This window comes from Gossypium hirsutum, chromosome D02 (assembly GCF_007990345.1).
Source record: "Gossypium hirsutum isolate 1008001.06 chromosome D02, Gossypium_hirsutum_v2.1, whole genome shotgun sequence".
Lineage (NCBI taxonomy): Eukaryota > Viridiplantae > Streptophyta > Magnoliopsida > Malvales > Malvaceae > Gossypium > Gossypium hirsutum.
This window is the reverse complement of record NC_053438.1, coordinates 60,914,789-60,932,715: the sequence shown is the minus strand read 5'-3', so window position 1 is coordinate 60,932,715 and position 17,927 is coordinate 60,914,789. Positions and strand designations below refer to the sequence as shown.

Below are 17,927 nucleotides of genomic sequence, written 5' to 3'. Positions count from 1 at the left end.
CGGTCAGATCCTTCACATGTTATTACTCCTACAGAAGTGGAGATTCAGCCGGATATGACTTATAATGAAGAACCAGTTAAGATATTAGCACGGGAAACTAAGGAGCTTAGAAACAAAAAGATAAATCTGGTGAAAGTGTTATGGCAAAAGCACGGGATTGAGGAAGCGACATGGGAACTGGAAGAGACAATGAGGAAACAGTACCCAAACCTCTTTACTGGTAAGATTTTCGAGGACAAAAATCCTAAAAGGGGGGGAGAGTTGTAATGACCCAAATTTAAGGTTATCGGAACAGTAGTTTCGGGACCACAAATCCGATGAGAAAAAAAATTTATTTTCTTATATTTTTATGGTCTACGATTTCAAAAAAATTATTTAGTGAAAATTTCGTTCGAAAATTTCGACGTTTGGACACTCAATTTAGTCAAAAGGACTAAATTGTAAAAAGTGAAAAAGTTGAGTTCTACATGTTAGAGGTGCCCAATTGTTATGAAAATTTAAATTGGAGGTCCTAATATGGTAATTAGACCATTGGTAACTTGGTAGACAAAAATGGACATGAGATAAGTGAAATAGAAAATTTTTAAGTTAGGGGCAATTTGGTAATCTAGTAATTAAAATGAATTAAATGGGAAAAAGATGGCAAATTATGCTCATCTTCTTCATATGAACGAAATCAGCAAGGGGGAAGCCATAGTTAGGGTTTTCAAGCTTCCAAGCTCCATAGTAAGTGATCCCAAGCCCCGTTTTTAATGTTCTTTACGTTTTTGAGATCCCGGTAGCTTCATTTAGCTTATTCTAGCAATAATTTAACCTAGGGTTTATATTTGGAAAAATACCTATAGGTGAAAAGTGTTTATTTTGATGTTTTATGATAGAATATGAAGCTAGAAATTATGTTAAACAACTTTTGCTAAGCGATTTTAAGTGAAAACGAGTAAAACGACATAATCGGTAAAAATACCTAATGTTTATAAGTACATGTTTGAGTGGGAATTTGATGTTGCCATAGAAGGGAAAAATGTTCAGCATGTCATAAAACAAAAGAATAAGAGATGAAGTTTAATTTCCGAGCCTTGGGGCAAAAATGTAATTATGTAAAAGTTTAGGGGAAAAATTGTAATTTTGAAAAAGTTAGAGTCGAGGGCTGTTTTGATGAATGTGAGTATTAAATAAGTTAAATTTGCTATTTTAGATCAAGAAGACCGAAACTCGAGGTTAGACAAAGGGAAGAATAAAGTTGAAGATTAAGTTGGTGAATTGGACTATATTTGATACCGAGGTAAGTTTACGGTAAATAAATGCAATATTTTAATATTTATTATTAATTCTATTATTTTCCAGAAATTATGAATTTATTTTATGAATTTATTTGATGATGATCCAAGCATGAAATGATAGAGAATTGAAGTTAAAAAGCCCCGTTGATACATAAGGATGGTACTGGATACGAATGTCATGACATTCGGGTAAAGAGATCCCATGTAAGACCATGTCTGGGACATGGCATTGGCATCCTTAAGATCATGAGAGGTCCCCTGTAAGACCATGCCTGGGACATGGCATGGGCACCGAGACGAGAGGTCCCATGTAAGACCATGTCTGGGACATGGCATTGGCACCGAGATAAGAGGTCCCCTATAAGACCATGTCTAGGACATGGCATGGGCAGCGACATGAGAACATCCCATGTAAGACCATGTCTGGGACATGGCTTTGGCATGTTATTATCAGAGGAGACCCGAGTATCCTTATTATTCCAATGTAGCTCAACGGGCTTGTAAACGAATCATGTTCATGAAAGTTCAGTTTAAAGCATAAATGGCAAGCTCAGGTAAGTTATAAGAGTTAAGAACTTATTATATTATCAATTGATATTCGACGATGCAGCAAGAGAAGAGTAAGTTATGAACACCAGTATATTAAGTAAACAAGCAAGAGAATTAGTATGAGATTAACTAAAGAGCAAACTAGAGATATAGACATTTAAGTTTAATTATTTGAGTTAAGTATTGTTATTTATTTGCTAGTAAACTTACTAAGCTTTATGCTTACTTCTTTTATTTCTCTTCCTTGTATAGTATTGCAAGCTACTTCAAGGATCCTAAAGAAGTCGGAAATCGTCCACACTATCAACCACAGTTGCTCGGTATTTTATGATAAAACACGTTTGAGTTATGGCATGTATAGGAATTTAGTTATTTTGCATGTTTGTAATTATGATTTTACTAATGAATGATGTGTAAGCATTTGATGATGTATGGTCATTAAAATGGTTAAGTATGAAGGTGTTTGTTGTTATGAAAGTCTAGGTGATGAATTATGCATGAAAATCATGAAAGGATAAAATTGTGCAAAGAAACAGAATTCAGGCAGCACTGTGACGTGACTTTGAAAAACCACTTAGGATGATATAAAATGAATCAGAGGGTGAATGATATATGGAATTAAAGCTTGTTGAGTCTATTTTCATGTAAAAATAACGGTTTAACAAAAGGAGTTTTATATTTTAAGATATGTGAATTTTAGTGAGACAGGGTCAGAACTGTTTTTGGTGTCACCTGTTTTGAGTTTAGAAAATCATTAAAAATTGTAAAAAAAATATTTATGAGTTGTATTTTACATGCTTATATTCCTTATTGAGTCTATTTTCTGTATAAATAAGTAATAACTTCATATGAAAATCCTATAATGAGAAAACTTATTTTTAATGATTAAGAGGTCAGGACAGTCAATTGGTGAAACAGAGGAGACTTTAACAAATAAACTGTACTAATTGGCTGAACCAAAAATTATAAAAATTTTATGGTAAGTATATATATGTGTCTAGTTTCAGGGAAAATTTATGGAATTAGTTCTCGAGTCCCGTAGCTCGAGTTATAATCAATTTAGTAACTGCTGCGCGATTGGACAGCTTTGCTGTAAATAGTGAAAGTAATTTACAAAGTAAATTTTTATGCTCCGAATTAGTATGATAAGTTAAGTAATGCCTCGTGCTCGACTCCGGCAACGGTCTCGGGTAAGGGGTGTTACACTTGAAATATTCTAGTGTTCCATTGTAACGCTACAAATATTACAACTGATCTGTTACACTTGTAGTAAATCCGCTAGATATTTAAGTATAATAGTGTTGATTCATAGCCCCAATGCACGCACGCCGGGGCACAGTCAATTTGGAAAATAATTTATTTCATCAGTTTGGAGAAAATGCAACATTTGGAGTAATAGGAGTAAAATCCCCCATAAGATCGACATCTTCAGCCTCTTTTTGGGCTCGCATCTCCCTATACAACTTGTGCACATCTACAAAAGGTCGTAAAATGTTGAAATAAGCCAAAAGCCCAATGATTAATTGTTATTATGGAACTTTAGTGAGGAAAATCTCAAACAAACTAATGAAACATTTACAACTTGAACAAAAAAAAAACAAAGCAATAGGACAAGGCTCTAAGGCGTGTATCAAGCCACTATCTTTAAGGTTCTATTCGCCCCCACCTATACTCAGTATGAAAATGAGTTTCAAGCAAATGAACCTCAAGGGTACAATGAAGCCCGATGACTATTTGCATTTTGTAATGACAAAAATAGTCCACTAAGCACTAAGTAGAGTAAAACAAGAAAATCAATTTCTACAAAAAAAATCGGCATTAATTCTTTGTAGAATAATTTAATAATAGTAGAAGATAGTGGAAGAATAGGAAAAAAATTGAGAATTTTTTTGGTATATTTTCCAAATGAAATGTCACTCCTATTTATAGAAATTCTCATGTCTCTTTATGGAGACATAACTTTCAATAAGTGTCTTTTTTGAATAATCACATTTTTAAAAGCAATAGATATTAAAGTAAGAGATGCAATTATTCAAGTAATATCTCTTAAATAGACATAACTATTTAAGTAATATTACTTGAATAGTTATAATTCTTTGTCAAAAAATCAAGTGATATAACTGTTTATATTTAAGAGACATAACTTATTATTATGAATAGTCATAACTCTTGATCATATATAACTTTTAATTAATTACATCATTTCATTTATAATTATTAAAACACTATAAATATTTAAAAACATTTCAACCTGTCTTATAAAACAAATTATTCCGAGACAACTGGTAGCAAAGCAGTCTGAGGCATATATATATATATATAGCTTTCAACCTCTTAGATACGTGGCATAATTGCAAATGGTATGACCAACAAATTGGCCCTAGCATAGTCCCACTAGATCAACCGGATCCGCCATTCTTCTGTTGTTCACAAGCAAAAAAGGATCAGTCCAATGTAGCCTTCAGGCATCATTCTTATCCACTTGATCGTTACTTTTCCTTAAGATTCTCATTACTTAGTTATTAGAGAGTGTCCCAAAGCAGACACCCCATAGCTTACGTTTTTCGTGCTGGACCTTCAACAATGTAAGCTCAATCCACAACCCCAATCAACCTATTTTTAGCCTAACTCCATATCAAGAAAAACCATAGCAAATATATCTTCTACTCCTTAATTGATAGGATTACTTAGTTTTTGCACAATGCGATACTTAAGTTCCATTTAGCTGGATTCACATTTCAGGGAGAAAAAAAATGTTATATTTGGTTGAATTCAAATGAGCCATAGTTAATTGTGTCTAAATTCTGAAAGTTTTCTGACACACTCATTCCAAAATGTCACATCCATCCTAACCGAAAGAAAGAAAATTACAAAAGAAAACAAAAGGCTCCATGCAATTTTATGTACTATTAGAAAAGTGAATTTCATATAGATGATTCTAGAATTTGTTGATATTGATCCTAATGATATTCATAACTACATAAAGGACCAATAAAAAAGAATCATAAAGTTTTTATTGTTTTGAGAAAGAGGGTAGGTAACTGTCATTATTTATTATTAGTAGTAGTTAATGTAGGAATGAATCAAAGATATTTTATGATCTAAAAATGCACATGAATCACCATTGAGCTGTAATTGTGATCTTAAAATAAATCACCATGCGTGACCTTAAATGAAAGGAAGAGGAAAGTGTGGAAGCATATTATCTTATCATACATCTTGTGTTCAAAGAGCAGCCTCTCGTGACTAACCAGTAAATACCCTGTGGAGTGCTTTTAATTGGCTGCTAAGGGCTGAGATCAGAGATCATAAATATGGAGAATATTATAATCTCAGTTGCAGAAGCCAATTTGCCGACACCCATTGTTTTTGCTTTCAAGATAAGTTCAATCACCCGATCCATGTGATTAGACACCAATTAGATGCCAAAAATATTGAACCAATTATCAATCCCGAATTCAACTGTTAATTTATGTAGCTATCTTTAAAATTCGACATCCAACAAGTATGAAATTCGAATTTCCATATTCCTTCAGACTACTACAACATAAGATACTCCAACCGTGACAGCTTCAGAAGACATGATGTGTTTTCTTCTCGTCGTGTAAGCATAAGTATAGTCATAAAGAACAGTTGTGCACCACACAAACAAGATTGACAATTCAAAATCAATATGTTGTTTTTATTTTAAAAACCATATTTATTTCTTTTTGTTTCCCTTTCCCCATGGAATTCATGGACCACTTTCGGTTTTGTTTTTTTTTCCTTTTTATTACACCACAAGTCACGAACTTTGTCACTTTGCCCAACAGAGGAAAGCTGAAAGGCAATCTTTTTTATGAGTATGTGGTTCTTCAAGCAACCAACTTTCCATTTTTTTTTCCGTCCTTTTTCTGTTTATGCCTGTATTTAATTCATCACCTAAAAGAATAATATAATATATATGTCTTCTTTTTTTGTGGAAAATTTGTCGATCTGGAGGTCAGTGGTCCTTGTTTGTCTTCGCATTTTCAGCTATTTCAAGCACTTAGATCGATCTCTTGAGAGCCACAACATGTTTTCTGGTGTATTTTCCCACATCCAAACATGCATATATATATATATATATATATATAACACATAATATAGTCGGATGGGTTGAGTTTTAAGGTCACGTATATATTATATATTATTATATATCCTTTACCAAAGCGGGATGAGAAATGTTGGAATATTTTCAAGTATTTATAGTGTTCTAATAATTATAAATGAATTGGTGTAATTAATTAATATTATTTTATTTTATTTTTTGAAAAAGAATTATAACTATTTAAATAATATTACTTGAATAGTTATAATATTAAATAAATAATTATGTGTTTATTTTAAAGACGTTATTATTCAAAAAGACACCAATTGATGAAAGATGTCTCTATGAAGAGACATGAAAATTCTTATAAATAGGAATGAGATTTCATTTGGAAAACCAACAAATTCTAATAGTCTTTCTTTCCTTCCTTCATTTTCTAATATTATTATATTATTCTATGAAGTATTACTGCAAAAATTCTTTGTAGAAATTGAGTTTTTGTTATACATTGCTCAGTGTGTAGTGGACTATTCTCGTTAGTGCAAAAACGCAAATAGTCATTGGCTTCATTGTATCCTCGAGATTAATTTGCTTGGAACTCATTTGCACACTGAAGATAGGTGGGGGCGAATATAACCTTAAAAATAGTGACTTGATACACACCTTGGAGCCTTGTCCTATTTCTTCTTTTTCTGTTCGAGTTTCATTCATGTGTTTGAGATTTTCTTCACTGGAGATTTGTACTAACAATTTTAAGGTTATATAATTCATGATGACTACCACAACACATGAAAGTGGAACACTAAGGGAGTTGGCTTCCAACTTTGTCAAACTTGATCAGTTTGATGGTGACAATTTTCGACGATGGTAAAAAAAGATGCACTTCTTATTATAAACTTTGAAGATTGCTTATGTTTTGAATACTCCAAGACCTGAAGAGAATGATAACGAATCTGTTGCTACAACCCGAGAAAGACAAAAATAGGACAATGTTGATTACATGTGCATGGGCCACATATTGAATGGTTTATCTGATGGTTTGTTCGACACCTACCAAAACGAGGTCACCACTAAAGAATTATGGGACAAATTGGAGACAAGATACATGACTGAAGATGTTACAAGTAAGAAATTTCTTGTCATTCGTTTCAATAATTATCAAATGGTTCATGGTCGTTCTGTTATGGAACAATTTCATGATATTGAAAAGGTGCTGAATCAATCCAAGCAATATGATATGAAAATGGATTAAATGATTATTGTATCCTCCATAATAGACAAACTTCATCCATCTTGGAAATACTTTAAAAGAAGTCTGAAACATAAGAAAGAGGAAATATCTCTTGAGGCTTTGGCAAATCATCTTCGTATTGAAGAAGAATATCAAAAACAAGATCAGAACCTAAATTCTGAAAATGCCAAAGTGCATGTTACGGAGGACGTACAGACTACTAAACCATTTAAGAGAAAGTTCAAACAGATTGATAGAGCACCTAAGTTCAAAAAGAAACAAAATGGCTCATGCTATCATTGTGGAAAGCCGGGACATATCAAGAATGAATGTCGATTTTTAAAGAAGAAATCATCTTCTAAGGCTGATAATAACTAAAAGTTCGTTGCAATGATATTTGAAATTAATATGGCACAAGATGATAATACATGGTGGATTGATACCGGAGTAACCAAACATGTGTGCAAAGACAAAAGCATGTTCAAAAAGTTCACACAATGTGAAAATGACAATGTCTTGCACATGAGAAATTCTTCCACCACAGCAATTAAAGGCAAAGGGTTTGTTGAACTACAATTCACTTCTGGAAAGGTTTTAACCTTAAATGATGTATATTATGTACCAGAAGTTAAGAAGAATTTAGTTTCTGGAAGTCTATTGAATAAGTTTGGTTTCAAACTTATTTTTGAGGCAAATAAGTTTATTTTGTCTAAGGGATGAATTTTTGTGGAGAAATGGTATATGTATGAGAGTATGTTCAAACTCAATATTATTAATAAGAATAAAAATACTATTTCTGCTTATATGGTTGAATCTTTTTGTTTGTGACATTATAGATTAGGTCATTTGAATTATAGAAAATTGAATGACATGTATAAGTTAGATTTAACTCCTGTTTTTAATATTGAAAAATGCAATACATGTATGTTGACTAAAATTACAAGAAACCCTTTCCCTAAGGTTAAAAGGAAAATAAAATTGCTTGGTTTGATACATAGTAATTTATGTGACATGCATAATACTCCTACATTAGGTGGAAAGAAATATTTTGTTACTTTTATTAATGATTATTCTAGATATTGTTATGTATATTTATTGCATTCAAAAGATGAAGCGCTTGATAAATCTAAAATTTATAAATCTGAAGTTGAACTTTAAAGTGAATCATTTATCAAGTGCTTAAGATCGGATAGAGGTGGAGAATACTATAATCCAAGTTATTTTGAATCCACTGGAATTGTCCATCAAGTTTCAGCCCCTTACACACCACAACAAAATGGTATAGCTAAAAGGCAAAATAGAGTCTTGACTGAAATGGTAAATTTAATGTTATCATATTCAGGTCTTGGACAAGGTTTTTGGCGAGAAGCTGTTCTAATAGCTTGTCATATATTGAATAGAGTTCCTAATAAGGAAACTAAAATAACCCCCTATGAACAATGGAAGAAAAGGAAACCAAACCTTAATTATTTGAAGGTTTAGGGTTGTAGAGCTATTGTCAAAATCCCAACACCTAAACATAAAACGTTAGGTGAAAGAGGAATTGAATGCATATTTATAGGTTATGCACATAATAGCAAGGCATATAGGTTCATGGTAATTGAACCAAATTATTCAATTTCAATTAATACTGTTATTGAATCAAGAGATGCTATTTTTGATGAAAATAGATTTAACTATATATCAAGACAATTATAGCCACAACAATTTATTCATTCTTCAAATGAGAATGAGATTCCATTGGAACAAATTGATAATAATGATGAATCTTATCAAGAATTAAGAAGAAGTAAGAGGATTAAAAAGGTCAAAGATTTTGGACCAGATTTCATTATGTTTCTTGTAGAAGAAAAAGGTGAAAGTATATGCAATAAGATACCTTATTGTTATAATACGAAATCTGATCCTATTACATTTGAAGAGGCAATGAAATCTCAAGACTCTTCTTTTTGGAAAGAAGCAATAAATGATGAGATGGATTCAATAATGAGAAATCAAACTTGGATCTTAGTTAATCTTCCACTAAGTTCCAAACCAATAGGTTGTAAGTGGATCTTCAAAAAGAAAATGAAGGTCGATGGAACCATTGATAAATTTAAAGCAAGGTTGGTAGCCAAAGGTTTTACACAAAAACAAGATATTGATTACTTTGATACCTATGCTCCAGTAGCAAGAATTGCTACAATTAGAATCTTAATATCACTTACCTCTATATATAATTTGGTTGTTCACAAAATGGATGTTAAAACAACATTTTTAAATGGTGAATTGGAAGAGGAAGTGTTCATGGAGCAACCAGAAGGATTTGTTGTTCCAGGACAAGAGCATAATGTATGTAAGCTTGTTAAATCTTTATATGGACTTAAACAAGCACCAAAACAATGACACCAAATGTTTGACAAGGTTGTTTTAGCTAATGGCTATAAAATAAATGAATCTCATAAGTGCATATATAGCAAATTTGAAAATGGAAAATGTGTCATAATTTGCTTATATGTAGATGACATGCTCATTTTTGGCACGGATTTGGAAAAAATAGAAAACACAAAGAAATTATTGTCAAACAAATTTGCTATGAAGGATATTGGTGTAGCAGATGTTATTCTTGGGATTAAAATAACCCGAGATGAAAGCACTATGGCTTTATCACAATCACATTACATTGAAAATGTGCTTAAAAAGTTTGATCTTTTCAACTGTATACCAGCATCTACACCCATGGGTCCTCAAATAAAATTAGTATCTAATGCTGGTAGAAAAATTGATCAATTGAAATATGCAAGTCTAATTGGTTGTCTTATGTACATAATGAATATTCGAATGCTAGTTGGATTACAAATTTGAAAGATCATGCATCTACTAGTGGATGGATCTTTATTCTTGGTGGAGGAGCTATTTCTTGGGGTTCCAAGAAACAAACATGTATTATTGATTCCACCATGGCAATAGAATTTATTGCATTAGCCACTGCATCTAAAGAAGCAGAATGGTTAAGAAATTTACTTTATGATGTACCTTTATGGCCTAAGCCAATTTCACCTATTTCTATCTGTTGTGATAGTGAGACTACTCTAGCAAAGGCATATAGCCAAGTATATAATGGGAAGTCTAGACACATTGGATTAAGATACAGTTATGTCCGACAATTAATCTATGATGGAGTGATCACTATTAATTATGTGAGGTCAAGTGAAAATTTGGCGGATCCTTTGACAAAAAGTCCTACTAGAGATGCAGTAAAAATGACCTCAAAAGGGATATGACTCAAGCTCATTAATTAGAGTCACCCATGATGAAAACTCGACTCAACGCTTGGTATAACGTCAAGTCTTGAGTTCAATGAGACAAAGTACATCATTAGTATGTGACTGTTAGCACTATAAATAAATTCATCCTAAGATTAAAATGCTAGGTACCCATAATGATAAAGGAATGATGAGTAATGTACTATTAATAGACCCATAACATAAATATGTTAGAGTGTTATAATTACAGGAACACTCTTGATGGGATCTACTTATGTAAGTGGAAGTGTGGCCGCTTCTAGGAGCTCAAGGACTTGACTCTGACAGCACTCATGAAAAGAGGACATAGACACATGGCCATAATAGTGTCCCTAGATACTATGCATTGACCAATGTTGAAATCATTGTGTGAGATGTGTTCGGTTAATCAAATGGAATAGTTGGTTCAAAGCTTAGTCTACCATGCAATTTCGATTAACTTTAACATGTTTTCACTAAGTGAAGGTTCAATCGTAAGATACCTTCATTCATGCAAATTGATTTCTAAGAATATCAAAATCCAAAATATTTTGAAAATGATGGGAGATTGTTGGAACATTTTCAAATATTTATAGTGTTCCAATAACTAAAAATGAATAGGTGTAATTAATCAAAAGTTATATTATTTAATTTTTTGAAAAATAATTATAACTATTCAAATAATATTATTTGAATAGTTATAATATTAAATGAATAATTATGTGTTTATTTTAAAGACATTATTATTCAGAAAGACACCTATTGATGAAAGATGTCTCTATGAAGAGACATGAAAATTCCTATAAATAGGAATGAGATTTCATTTGGAAAACACACCAACAAATTCTAATATTCTTTCCTTCCTTCCTTCATTTTCTAATATTATTTGATTATTCTATAAAATATTACTGCAAAAATCCTTTGTAGAAATTGAGTTTATGTTATACATTGCTCAGTGCGTAGTGGACTATTCTCGTTAGTGCAAAACGCAAATAGTCATTGGCTTCATTGTATCCTTGATGTTAATTTGCTTAGAACTAATTTGTACACTGAAGATAGGTGGGGGCGAATATAACCTTAAAGATAGTGACTTGATACACGCGTTGGAGCCTTGTCCTATTTCTTCTTTTTTTGTTCGAGTTTTATTCGTGTGTTCGAGATTTTTTTTCACCGAAGATTTGTACTAACAAGAAACCTGAAAAAAATTGAAATTCTGGACAAAAACAAAGAGTAAGATATTGATCTTAGCAGCTTTGTTTTATATGGTGGCAAAGATTATTTTTGGATATGTAGGTATATATTTAAAAAAACGAATATTCCGAGTTCAAGTAACACAAGTCAAAAGAAGTTACAAGATTTCTTTTTTTTTTGAAAGGATTCTATCTTTCATTGACAATTCATGTATTCATGCTATGTTTGTATATTTTTAATATTTTATACTTTTATAAATATTAATTCGTTAGTAATTTGTATATATAGATTAAGAGATTTATATATTCATATTGTGTTTGTGTTATTTTTTCTTATCATATTTCATGTCATGTTTTAATTATTTTTCCATATGCCTTCTTGTTATATAATTGTGTCATGTTGCAGAAAGCCGGATAAAGTCATAAAAAAATAAAACTAAAACTTCAGTACATAATTTTATTAAATTGAGTTTCTTCTGCAATGTATACAAACCGCATTTTACATATCCTTGCTAATGTGTGGATTAGTTTCAATGCAATTTGAGCATAACATCAATTACATCCGCAATTTCCCATAAAAATTTTAACATGTGCCTCAAACCTCCTATCGGGCCTCTTGCTGCTCTATCTAAGTTACTTGTATAGTGATATACTATAACAGTGTTATTGATATGCCTTACGGGTTGCTTAGAGTTCGGTGTGAGCAATATGATCTCCAGTCGGTTCAGCAAGCTCAGAATTTTCTTTATGATCAATGAGAATATAGCCTTTGTCATTGGAACTTAGACAGTCCGCTGACGGATGAACGATCCCGTAGCCAAAGCCTTGAGCAGAGTTGCAGTAGGTCTCTGCGGTGCCATCCTTCTTCTCTAAGTTTATATTTCTGAGGACTATATTGCTACAGGGAGTCGTATCACTGCAGGCGAACTTCATTGCTTCCTTGCTTTTTGTTGTCCCGCTAATGTTTCTGTACATAATCTGGCTTATTTGCACTGCTGATGTCTAGAAAACAAGAAACAAGAACAAGAATCATTTGATCAGTGTTCACATTGGCTGAGTGCCTCTTGCAAGATTCAGGATGCAAATTTGATCTAAAGACAGTGAGAAATTTAGATATGACAGGCAAGAATTTGGATAATGCACCTGGTTTTGGCAGGTTTTCGGCGAATCGCAGTAGAACTGATCGATAATGATGGGGTTGGCAACATCTTCCATCCTTACATTTTCAAAACGCACCCCACGTACATAACCGGAACCACCCTTTATAAGAGAACCACAAGAACATACATGCTAATTGTGTATTAGAACTTTTAGAGAGAGAGAAAAGGGGTGGGGGGAATGAAGTCAAATTGTGTGTTTAACATATTCAGGGAAAAGAAAGTCATGTATTGAACCCACCATGGCACTCATTTCCCTCTTCCTCCCCAAAGAAGAAAATATCAGGCTTCATATCTTACTCAGAAAGAGCATCTAATTGTTTAGTGTGCTATAATATTGATTTTTTCAGGTATCGACGTATTGACGACTGAAGCCCCTTTATAGTCTTTTTACTTTCTACTTTCCTGATACTGACTAAATGCATATTCTTATCAATACATGCTGCTAGGTTTAGAATATATATTCATCAAAATACCTGCCAAGTTTTAATCCTGACACCATTTGTAGTCTCCCTGAGGAGTGCTGTATCCAAGACCACCTTTGTGACAATGGCAGTCGAGTTATCCTTCCCAAGGCTCCCAATACTAAGAAGCAAATTAAATCAAAGAAGTAAAAGATATAAGAATCACTTTACACTGTATCCTAAGTAGATGAGGACACAATCTGCTGTTTATAGGCTCTAACTGGAAGTCTATAACACACCTTACTCCATGTCCTGGTCCACAATATATTCTCTTCATCTTGATACCAGATGAAGCATTAACAATTGAGATGCAATCATCTCCTGAATTTCATTTGCATGGTCACCATAATTAACCAGTCAGTATGCACATATATAATAGTTGGTGATATAATTTCTATAAGGTATTCTTTCACAATAAAACAGGTGCATGCAAGGACAAAAGACAAGGATTAAGAACCTGTCCCTATTTTGCTGTCTTGAAGAACGACGTTAGTTGACCCAGTGATATGGATCCCATCAGTGTTTGGACTGTCTCCTGGGCAGGAGACCTGTACTTCAGATACTCGAACAGATTCACACCTGGAAATGACGAAATTCATCTGTTGGCTGTTCTGAATGGTAAGACCCTTTACCTTAATAGATGAGCTTGAATCAATAGTCAGTGCCTGCAACAAACTCATATGTTAAATCTAATTTGAGATCCATTTGATAGTTCACTTGCACAATTTTGGCAAGCTGCTTATTGGAAGCATCACTTAGCATAATTGATTTATTAATTGTGGAGAAAGGTCCTTACTGTTGGTGCCCCTCTGCACGGCTGCCAAAGTAAAAGCAAACAGAAGAAAAAATATGTTAATATTCTATTTGTTTGATTTGTAACTTGACCATGAAAGAATTTGTAAAGAGAATCCTAAGGAATTACATTTGACTTGTTCTTTTTGCAAGAAGATGCCCACCATTTGCTGCCAGAGCCATCAATAACTCCATTTCCTTGGAAAACTACTCCCTCCAGCTTAGAAAAAACAAGCCAGTTTCGTGGAAGATTTGGGTCCCAGTCATTAGGTTCATCCGGTGCTACTATTGTTCCATCAATCTTAATAATAACAATAATGATTAATATGATAACAAATAGAAAAAACTACAGCAACTAAAGTTAAATTTGATATCAACATAGAATCAATATTGGCAATAATTTAACCTGTAACATAGATATAAGATAATGGAGATGTTATTTCATTAAATTCAATTTGATGTACATTGATATTACCTGAACAACCAACCTCTCTTCACATGGCCCCTTAAACCTTGTAGCATTAACTAAATATCGGTGTCCAGGAGGAACCAAGAGAACTGATTTTGAAGTAGCGCACGATGTGTTCCATGCTTTTCTAAACGCCTATGATAAAATATTGCAGAAAGACAAAATGCCAATCTATCAAATTAGAAATTAGCTTATTTTGATGACAATGAAAACATATTTGGCCAAATAGTAATACACAAAAAGTTTAAATTCCCAGATCAGATCAAAGGCATAAGTTAGTAAAAAATGATATTCAGAGAATACTATTTGCCTAATCCTTGAGAAGGGTCATGTCTCAAACACCCATAGAAACCAAGAATGCCAATTACTGCCTAGCAGTCTTTATCAGTAAAACTTGTAATTTCAATGTTGCTTAAAATAACCATCAAGGTAATTTGCAAGGGACTCAAAAGAAATTCTCAAGCATATACCTCGGTGTCATCAGAAACTCCATCCCCAACCGCACCAAAGCTATCCACATTTACAAGAACCTTGCCACCGCGTTCACTTATCCAAGATGGGTCCTCAAATAGTTCCATATCTTCTTCAGCTATGTCGAGGTCTTCAAGCTCTCCAAGTATGTTGAATTTGTCGTATAACATGTTTCCACCAACTGCATGTGTGATCAGCAAACCGAGGAAGGAAACTAGGAACAATTTATCCATGATTTGTTCTTTTTTGTCTATTTGGAAGATTGATTGAGTTGCATAAATCCAATAAGGCACTGGTTTAATTTATATATGCAGATTAGTTTTGGAAAAGAGCAGCTTTGTGGGCTATATGGCTTGGCTTAAAAGTAGATGAAGGTGCTACATTTTCTACATGCCCACACTTGAAGTACAAGGGTAAATTTATTTTTAAGTTGTTTGCTTTACTCTTCAACCAGTAGGCAACATTTCACCAATCAAAATGTTAATGGATTATGTAAAATCCCTCTCACTATATTTCTCAGGGAAGTGGATAAATGAATCAACAAAGTGTATTATATTATATTATTTAGTAAACCCTATTTTATAAATTGAGAAATGAAAAAAAAAAAAAGCACCATGCATGCATGCATGGATATTCTGTGGGGCAATCAGTACCTTAAAAAGAAACTTGAATTAGCGAATCAGGAGGGAAAGGGGTCCTTTTCCAGTTACAAGCCAAGGCTTCAAGCTAAAGCAACAGATCGTTAGAAGATTTAAGCAGAAGATGAAGATTTCACGAACAGGTTTTACTTTCATGGAAATAATGCTGGAACAGACTAGCAAGCATTGTTCCAAAGTTCTCAGCTGGATGACAATGCCAGGTAAATTTTAGCAGTATAAGAAAAGCATGTTAACTGTAAGTCTTCACCTCAATTGAACTGTGACCAATCTCCCTCATCACCTTTCTAGCCATAGCAAGTTCTCTGATTTGTAATGAGGCTTTAAATTCCCCAACTTCAGAATAAAAATTTGACACTTGCAAATAAATGGCAAAACTATCCTGACCAAGCTCCATCAAGACTTTTGCCACTCTTTTACCCACTATTTCATTCTTGTGGACCCCACAACTTCGCAGCAATGAGCTCCACATTACAGAATCACCCCCTCCTGGTGACTGTTGCAGCAACTCCTCAGCTTCATACACTAGACCTGCACGGCCTAAAAGATCTACCATACACGAAAAATGTTGTCGTTCTGGGCAAATGCCATAAGATTTCATCAAGTTAAACACAAACTTTCCTTCTTCAAGTAATCCTGCATGGTTGCACCCATTTAAAACACATAAGAATGTCACCTTATCAGGTACTAGGCCCTTCTGGATCATTGCTTCCAACAGGCTGACACTTTCATTGCCCATACCATTTCGGGCATATCCATTGATTATAGATGCAAAGCAGAAGATGTTTGGTAAAGGAAGGGTTTCGAAAACCTTGCGGGAGAGTTCAAAATGCCCACATCTTGAATACAAATCAATAAGAGAACATGAAACTGCGACATCAGATTCATAACCGGATTTTATAGCACAGCAGTGCAACAGTCTGCAGCTGTCCAAACTAGCCCAAGTAGACAGTGATAATGCTTTTAGTGTTGTAGAAAGAGTAACCTCATCAATCCTAATTCCTTCATCAACCATCAAACCAAAAATCTCAAACACGTCACCAGTGATACCACAGTGCAAAAAGGAGGTTATTAATGAGTTACAACACTCCAAAGTTCTCTTAGATGCCCTCCCATATACAGACTGAGAGCTTTCAATTTCACCACATTTTCCATACATATCAATTAACGCTGACTGAATATGAACACTCCCTAAATCAAACCCTACTTTTGTTAAAAAACAGTGAATTTGCCTCCCTAACAGAATATCCTCTCTTCTACTGGATAAATTCAAGAGCCCCACAAAGGAACGAATTGAAGGTTTTTTATCCCAGAAATGCATCCTACTAAGTAATTCAATAGCATCATACAACAAATCATTCTCCACATATACAGAAATGATGGAATTCCATGATATCACATCTTGAACAGGAATTAACAAAAACGCTTTCCTAGCATCAATGAAATTCCCACAAGCAGAATAAAAGTCCACCAAAGCATTGGCAACAAAAACATTGCATTCCACCCATCCAGCTTTAATCACATGACAATGCAGCTGCATTCCTTCGTCCAGAAACCTCGCATTACAGCAAGCACGAATTAAATAACAAAAACTAAGACCATTTGGCTTGACACCCTCCCATTTCATTTGGTCGTGCAACCCAAATAATTCCTCTATTTTTCCAAGCTCCAAAAACCCGTTTAACAGCAAATTCCATGCGGCTAAATTCCGTTCAGGCAATTGATCGAACAACTTCCAAGCCACATCAACAAGTCCCATATGAAGATATAGGTTAACAAGTGAGCTCCCAATAAACAAATTCAATCCAAACCCAAGTGAAATCACCCTGCAATGAACTTGAATACCTTCTCTATAAAACCCCTCATTCGCACAAACAGTAATCACAGACGAATATGTAGGACCAGTTTCTTGGATTTCCTGTGAAACCATTTCCTTATAAATATACAGTGCTTGCTTTGGATTCCCATATCGACCGTGCCCAGTAATTAGCAAATTATATGTAATGCTATCTCTTATAGACATTTGATCGAAAAGGTTCTGGGCATCGTCGAGACGCCTGGATCTGATTAATTCATTAATTGTTTTGTTTTTGTAGTAAACACCCAGATCAGGGTTAATATTACAGTATGATGTAAAGGCCCTGTAATTCGATTGTGCCAAGATTGGCAACGTACGTACCAACGACAAAAATCCACTTAGCCTCATTGATCGTGTAACATTCTGATCATGTTGCCATCTACACACAATTTAGTAGCTATCAACAGAAATAAGAATATATGGAAGATGCATCCCGGCGGGCCGGGCTGTTTTTTACCGACGGAACTTGATATTCAAA

General features: G+C 33.7%; 2 protein-coding genes across 4 annotated transcripts; both read right to left on the bottom strand.

The window, feature by feature from the left end:
- Positions 1-12,013: 12,013 nt before the first annotated feature.
- Positions 12,014-15,848, bottom strand: LOC107909681 (probable polygalacturonase At1g80170). Of its 3 annotated transcripts, XM_041088930.1 has the most exons (10): positions 14,935-15,564; positions 14,471-14,599; positions 14,126-14,296; positions 14,000-14,020; positions 13,836-13,868; positions 13,661-13,751; positions 13,443-13,524; positions 13,216-13,324; positions 12,726-12,872; positions 12,014-12,584 (listed from the first exon to the last, which is right to left on the bottom strand). In XM_041088930.1, exons 1-10 carry the CDS (start codon positions 15,166-15,168, stop codon positions 12,270-12,272), a joined length of 1,332 nt encoding a protein of 443 aa, XP_040944864.1. In that variant the 5' UTR covers positions 15,169-15,564; the 3' UTR covers positions 12,014-12,269. The 3 variants fall into 3 exon arrangements, with proteins under 3 accessions (XP_040944864.1, XP_016692789.2, XP_040944862.1); XM_016837300.2 differs by having other exon boundaries at positions 12,726-12,842; positions 13,661-13,868; positions 14,935-15,848; XM_041088928.1 differs by having other exon boundaries at positions 13,661-13,868; positions 14,935-15,561.
- Positions 15,051-17,797, bottom strand: LOC107909680 (putative pentatricopeptide repeat-containing protein At3g05240). The gene is made up of 3 exons (XM_016837298.2): positions 15,842-17,797; positions 15,589-15,661; positions 15,051-15,116 (listed from the first exon to the last, which is right to left on the bottom strand). Exons 1-2 carry the CDS (start codon positions 17,795-17,797, stop codon positions 15,590-15,592), a joined length of 2,028 nt encoding a protein of 675 aa, XP_016692787.2. The 3' UTR covers positions 15,051-15,116; position 15,589.
- Positions 17,798-17,927: the final 130 nt, after the last annotated feature.

Excerpts from the sequence above, each read along its gene's own strand:
- LOC107909681 (XM_041088928.1), bottom strand. The coding sequence starts at position 15,168 with ATGGATAAATTGTTCCTAGTTTCCTTCCTCGGTTTGCTGATCACACAT. Across the intron at positions 14,600-14,934 it reads GAGTTTCTGATGACACCGAG|GCGTTTAGAAAAGCATGGAA; the intron begins GTATATGCTTGA and ends ATTTTATCATAG. Across the intron at positions 13,525-13,660 it reads AGACAGCAAAATAGGGACAG|GAGATGATTGCATCTCAATT; the intron begins GTTCTTAATCCT and ends AATGAAATTCAG.
- LOC107909680 (XM_016837298.2), bottom strand. The coding sequence starts at position 17,797 with ATGAGGCTAAGTGGATTTTTGTCGTTGGTACGTACGTTGCCAATCTTG. Across the intron at positions 15,662-15,841 it reads TTGGTCACAGTTCAATTGAG|CTTGAAGCCTTGGCTTGTAA; the intron begins GTGAAGACTTAC and ends CTGTTGCTTTAG.